This window comes from Halyomorpha halys, unplaced genomic scaffold (genome assembly GCF_000696795.3).
Source record: "Halyomorpha halys isolate HHAL.00 unplaced genomic scaffold, Hhal_1.1 Scaffold78.1, whole genome shotgun sequence".
NCBI lineage: Eukaryota > Metazoa > Arthropoda > Insecta > Hemiptera > Pentatomidae > Halyomorpha > Halyomorpha halys.
This window is the reverse complement of record NW_027108467.1, coordinates 145,704-153,033: the sequence shown is the minus strand read 5'-3', so window position 1 is coordinate 153,033 and position 7,330 is coordinate 145,704. Positions and strand designations below refer to the sequence as shown.

At 31.0% G+C, this 7,330-nt stretch overlaps 1 protein-coding gene across 1 annotated transcript in view; it reads right to left on the bottom strand.

Moving 5' to 3' along the window:
- Window positions 1–7,330, bottom strand: part of LOC106692931 (cytochrome P450 4c21) — a 55,213-nt gene that overhangs the window by 35,722 nt on the left and 12,161 nt on the right. Inside the window, exon 3 of the mRNA XM_014439194.3 lies at window positions 3,342–3,457. Within this exon, the coding sequence (XP_014294680.1) occupies window positions 3,342–3,457 (116 nt within the window). The remainder of the gene's footprint in view (window positions 1–3,341; window positions 3,458–7,330) is intronic.

The following is a 7,330-nucleotide window of genomic DNA, read 5'->3' as shown; positions in this document are numbered from 1 at the left end:
GTCTTCTTCTTTACTGGAACAACAATCTTTATATCAGTTTATATCGATTCTCTCGACTCTTTATAACAAGCACCTGGCCTCTGCGGAGACTCTTCTTGGGCAGCCTAAATCCTCAGTCATAAACAGCTATCTATTCATTCCTCAAATATGTTTGTTAGAAACTATGAATATCATTCTCACATTTACACCACAAACTCATTTAATCCTGTAACTTTGCGTCACGGCTAAATACAAATTATTAATGTTTTTCGCCACTTTTACTTAATTATAAGTTAGACATTAATCTCCCCAAAATATTTGGCTATCTAATAGTATATTATACATCTATATTACAAGCCTCATTTCTGTTTTTTTTTTCTTTTTTTTTTTACACCCGTGATAAATATTTCTGTTTTTTTTTTTCTTTTTTAATTAATTTTAAAATTCTTTCATATTCCACATTTATGCATTTTGGTAATATTACTCACAGTGGGAGATGATGAGTTATTTAAAATGTAGAAAAAAGTAGTATAAAGAAAGCTGTTTTGAAATTTGGTTATTTCATAGAGTATAAACTAATGCTAACATGAGCGTACACAGAGGGAGCAGATGCCACCCCTCCCCCTCCCCCCTAAGAATTAAAAAAAAATAGTAATTTAATAAAAAAAAAATTTCAAGCAAATAATTGTAATAAATAATCAAGTTATAATTATAATACAGCTATAATTATATATATTTTTCTTTAAATTGTTGATTCAATCGCATTTTTATGTGTTGAAATGTCACTGCCTAATTGACTATGGCTTGCCTTCGTCAATTTTGATCCTGATCCTGATTCGAACCTTTTGATCCTGAATACGCCCTTTGATACTAACAATGGTTTAATTGTACATTCATCTAACGTGTGTAATCTCAATTGCAAAGCAAGAGTAAGATCGATGATATAAAGTGGAAGTTTCAGTAAGTCGATTTTAACGAAAACATTATTGTAACATTCTAACAGAATTACTTTATTTAAGTTTCATAAAACTTTGTACTTTTGAGCTCAGATGATCATATAGGGACAAAGATCATCTCTTAAGTTTTCGAGATATAGGCACATGCGGTACCTAAAAACTTCGATTTCCGAAAGTTCTTTAAGATAGATTTTTACAAATTTAAAATGCAATTTAATTTCTTGGGCCGCCCGTAGCTCAGTGGTTAAGACACAGTCTTACCAATTTGATGTCTATTGGCGGTGCCGGTTCGAATCCGGTCTGGGACGTTGACTTTTTTCATTGAGTGGCGGTCCCACAAAATGAAGAACTTTTGACCCCCAACCATGGTTAGACAGTATAGGACTCCAATGGGAGTCTTGGCCAAAAAAAAAAAAAAAATTAATATCTTTATTAACTTATACATTGAAGTTAATAAAGAAATTAAATTTTTTTGTTAATATGATTAAATTCAAATTAAATTAAGTTGTTTGTAAATATGAAAAAAATTGTTATAAAATGCACAGTATGGCTGATAATTTGATTTCAACATTTCACTTTTGAATTTGTTTTTTTTGTGCCTGGAAAATTTATCATGAAAGAAAAATATGACTTACTATCTGCTAATCTATCAATTGCTCGCCGAGTACACCTCGTATTGAAATATAAACATACGGCTTATCTACAAACTTACGTACCTACGTAAAAACAACAACAATAATTATTTAATTATTAATATATTGCTAGAAAGTTTTGCCTTCTACAATCGCTTCAAAGTTTATGGTCCAGGGAATTCGACCAAAATCGCCTTCGCCATCGACTGGTCTAAAGTATCTTTAATTTTCAATAATTTATCAGAGATAGTTGACCGTGGATGACTTACACGAAGAGAAGATGGTTGGGGGTGTGGTCAAAATGAAACACAAATAAGTTGATGTAACTTATTTAATCGTGCCTACGTTTCGGCTAGAGTTTCTAGTAGGGATGCGACATCGATGTTTTTCAGCCGATGTTTTCTAAACATCGATGTTTTTAAGCCGATGATTTCTAATCATCGATGTTTTACGTTTTTCCCAATTTTTCATTTTTTTTCCAAAAGTAATTAAATGAAAACCATAAATTTACAGTATAAATAGATTCCTATCAACAATGTGGTCGAATAATAAAGTACATTCCAACCTTCACGCTAACGACATGATAAAGATAAATTACGACTAGAAAAACAACGATGTTTTAAAATATCATTGCATACAAATCTTTGCCAAAAATACATCGATGTTTTTGAGCAACCATTTCAGTAACTCAAAGTGTGTTCCAACGACGACGTATAGTCCGGCCAGTCGGAAGTGGTTTTGCAAAAAATAATGCAACATTGATAAAAAAAATGATGTTTTGAAATATCAATGTTCAATATAAAAATAATGTTGCTACCAATACATTATCCAAAAGACATCGATGTTTTTAAACAACTATATCAGAAACATAAGGTCTGTTCCAACGATTCCGCATTCTACGGCCTGTAGGAAGTGGTTTTTGAAACTAAGAATCCGACATCGACTACAAAAAACATGTTTTAATAGAATGCGGGATCGTTGGAACAGATCTCATGTTTCTGAAATAGTTGTTCAGAAACATCGATGTATTTTGGGTAATGTATTTTAAGCAACAATATTTTAAAACATCGATGTATTTTTGTAATGTATAGTAAGTAACGATATTTTAAAACATCCATGTTTTTTGCAGTCGATGTCGGATTCTTTGTTTCAAAAACCACTTCTTACAGGCCGTAGAATGCGGGATCGTTGGGACAGATCTCATGTTTCTGAAATAGTTGTTCAGAAACATAGTTGTATTTTGGGTAATATATTGTAAGTAACAATATTTTAAAACATCGATGAATTTTTGTAATGCATAGTAAGGAACGATATTTTAAAACATGGATGTTTTTTGTTGTCGATGTCGGATTCTTAGTTTCGAAAACCTCTTCTGATAAGTCGTCGAATTCGTGATCGTTGGGACAGACTTTATCTGAAATATATAATGTATTGTAACGATATTTTAAAACATGTTTTAAATGTTTTTTGTAGTTGATGTCCTATTCTTTGATTGGAAAAGAACTTCTGACTGACCGGAGCATGCGTAGTCGTTGGAACAGACCTTATGTTACTGAAATGGTTAAAAAAACATCGATGTTGAAAAACATCTATGTTTTTTCGACATCGATGTTTTAGTATTGAACATCGATGTTTTTTTGTCGATGTCGCATCTCTAGTTTCTAGCCTTCATCACAACAAGATAACTTGTTATTATAGCTAAATATTTATTGTAACATCGCATATATTTTAATATTATTAACAAAACTTTATTATAATTATATAAATATATTACCTTGATAACATGAGGACTAGTTATTATAACCGCTCTCCTGAAGCCATAAACCCAATGGAAGCATAGCCCATTCTCTCCGTATTTTTCTGCAACTTTGGACAAGTAGTTGTTCATACCTAAACAAGAAGTAGGTTTTATTTACGTTTACAATTTTATATATCAGTAATCATTATATATTTTTATTATCCTATCTTAATGCATAACTTTGTTTATTTATTTATCACTATCGTATTTATTACTTTTATAACAAAGCTATGGTTCATAGATAAGTTAGTAATTTTAAAAGTGCTCTCAGAGCTTCCGAGGACTCAAAAATATAAGGCAAAATTTCTGTTCTGCGTAATGACTTTATCGAACAACCGGTTGAAGTGGAAATTTGTGAGACATATATAAACACAATAGCAGTGATACATTCATTAATTGAATCGCGTTTATCTATTTCTTCTTTTTTTCTCCTTTATTTATTCATAAAATTCTTTAATATTTTGTATTTATACAGTGTATATTATTAAAAAAAAAAGACTGTTTATTTCATAGGCACATCCAGGTAGGTATTTCCGTCGTAAACTCGAATTCGAAAGTTACAATACTTTCCCTTACTTTATATTCCTCCTACAGGTAAGCGAAAGTAAAAAATGAATCTATGGGTACACCTCCGAGGTATAGAGCGTAGTTGGGTGGATCGTATCAAGACTGATTCGGTAAATTTGGGTTTGGATGGGCGCCATTGGACAGATGTACGTAATAAAAAAAAAAATCAATATTCGATAAAAAGTATTGAACATCTGTTAAAATAAAAAGGTACAATTTGAATAAATTTTATTTTAATGTTCACGTATTTCTAAAAATAAAAAGGATATGGGAATGATTGGCACTAATTGCAGTTGGAAAAGGCAGGAAACTGCACGTCGATTTCGACTATTACGGCACTTACTGGACAAATTAGTACAAGAGCCCAAGAGGAGAAAAAATGCAGTTATCTCACCCCAACTTCTGATTACTTTAATGAAAACTATGTACAATTAATAGTCAAAATTGATGAGTCTGCGAAGTATAGGTAGGGGGAATAAAAAATGGCGGCTGTTTCAAAGCAATAAAAAAAACTAATTTTTATTCGGAGCTCTATATCTTAAAAAGTAGGAACAACGCAAGGAAACTAGGAGAACGTCATTTAAAGAAGAGCAAATTTCCTAAAATATTAGCCCTAATAGAGTTATTTACGTTAGATAGTTTTCGAGATATAGTTTTATAAAAATCAACATTTTATAAAAATGTTGTATGGGATGTACTACAAGATCAGCAGTTAGTGAACCTATTTGGAAAAACTTATATCACAAAAACCATTTGACATTCAGATGTCTAATAACACTCAAATTAAAGCTAGTTTAATGGGCTATAAAGTAGTTTATGATGTTTATCTTCGTAGGAGTAATAGTTTACATGAAATTTGCTAAAATAAGTTGATTTATAGTTGTTCGGACAATTTTCATTTGCCAAAATTATATTCATATGTGAATATCATAAAAACTACAACCACTACGAAGATAAGTGTCATAAACTACTTTATAGTAAGTTAAATTTCCTTTATTTTGAGTGTTGGCAGACATATGTGCGTCTTATGGATCTAGAGATATATTTTTTCAAAAATCCAATATTTTATACGAACAACTAGAAATTAACATTTTGTGAGTTTTTTTTGTCAAATATCATAAAAACTACTACTCCTACAAAGATAAACATAATCAACTATTTTGTAATAAATTTAACTAGCTTTAGTTTGAGCGCTGGCAGACATCAGTACGTCCAATGCTTTTTGAAATAAAGTTTTTCATAAATCAAAATTATTGTCCGAACAACTATGAATCAATTTATTTTAGCAAGTTTCATGTAAACTATTACTCCTACGAAGATAAACTACTTTATAGCTCATTAAACTAGCTTTTATTTGAGTGCTATAAGACATCTGTACGTCATATGGTTTTTGAGATATCAATTTCTCAAAATTAATTAACTAAGTATTAATCTTTCAGTAGATTTTTAAGAAATTTTGCTTTTTAAAAAGCTATATCTCGAGGACTATTGGACGTAAATAGCTCTTTTAGAGCGAATATTTCAGAAAATTTATTCTTCTTTAAATAATGTTCTCTTTGATTTTCTAGTGCTGTTGGTAGTTTTTAATATATAGAGCTCCGAATGAAAAATCAATGTTTTTTAAGGTTTTGAAACAGCCACCATTTTTTAACCCCCCTGCCTATACTTGGCAGACTCATCAATTTTAACTAGTAATTATACATAGTTTTTATTGAAGCAAACAAAAATTGGGGTAAGATAACTTCCTTTTTTTTTCCCGGCTCTTGTACTAAACGGTCTAAACTTCCAATTCATTACAAAAGAGATCTACATGACTGTAACAAGGCCAATCTGGACATATGGAGTTGATTTTTAGGGCTCCACTTAACCTTCGAATTCCTCTCGTATCCAATCCTTCGTAAAATGCTCAATGCTCCTTACTTCGTCACAAATAAAATCATACATAAAGACCTTAATGTTTCATATGTAACCGTACTAGCATGAACCAGATATCATCCCTTCCATTATAAACTCCCTAACCGGGTGGTTTAGGTAAACCCACTAGTTTCTAACCTTGCTTCCTCTTCCATTCCTACTCCTCCGAGGCGTCTGAAAAGAAGATAGGCACAAGACCTACTAAGTACTAAGGGTAGTTTCTCTACACGCCTGTAACACTCCATTTATCCTATGATTAAATTTACTAAATGTATAATAATTTATAGTTGTAAATAGCATTAAATAAATAGGAAAAATTACAGCAGTATTCACAACAATTTTTACTATCCTTATGTTCTGCAAGTAAACGATAGTTAAAGCGCGTTAACTAGTGCAGTATTAAAATTGTCTAGATATATATATATTTGATTATATTATACAAATAAATTGTTGATTGAATTTTTTTCAAAATATGAAGAAGACGGTCGGGAGTGCGGTCAAAAGGAACAAAATAAAAACTATTTATTTCCCGACGTTTCGTCCCAATTTGCAGTGCTTCATCACGGCTAAAAGAGATACAAAACAACTAAAAATCTGTTGACGATATAGGATAATAAGATACAAAGTAAACTAAGTTAGGATATAAAAATTATGTACAAGTGAAAAAATTATATAAAAATGATCAAAAAGAAATAAATATAAGACGCTGTATAATAAGTATATATAAAAAAGAAATAACAGAATATTCGATTTGAAATGACCAGAAAACGTAATAACACGTAAAAAGTGAAAATTGAAATAAAAACGAAGTTTGTACACACTATGAGTTGGACAATGAAGGAAGTAAGATGAGAATAAATAAAGGTCAATAAAAATAATACTACAATAATAAATAAAAATAATAATACATAAATAATGGACAAATTAGAACTATCTGTCATGTTTATAGGATATAAATGTGAAGTACAAGTGAAAACAATATACAAAAATGATCAAAAAGAAATAAAAATAAGATACACTAGGAGTGTGCGTGAATGTAGGACAATATTGTATCGTACTATCGTATTATCCCACATTGTTAACATATTTCTGATTGATTTGTATATTTTTTAATTCTCATGGTTCATTTTAAATCTAATAATTTATATTATCAGAGTCTCAGGTGTCATGGCCGCTAATGCAGAACAGTGTTCAAGTCGCTCTGCCTTTGTTACCTTCTCATCTCGGCAGTCTTTTGAAGCCAGCAATTAAATTTTGTGAACAGTGTATTTATAAAGAGGAGAACATTTTTAAGTTCGCAAATAGTGAGGTGAGAGCCAAATTGTTAGCCATTATAAGTAATAAATTGGTGACTGTTTAGCACAGCTGACTTAGGTAGCCGGTAATTCCCCTTAGGGGGTCTTATCTTATCGAACTATTCATGGTCAAGGCCCTGTGTACCAACAATACGGTCTCCAGCGGGTCCTGAGTTCGAATTCATTGAC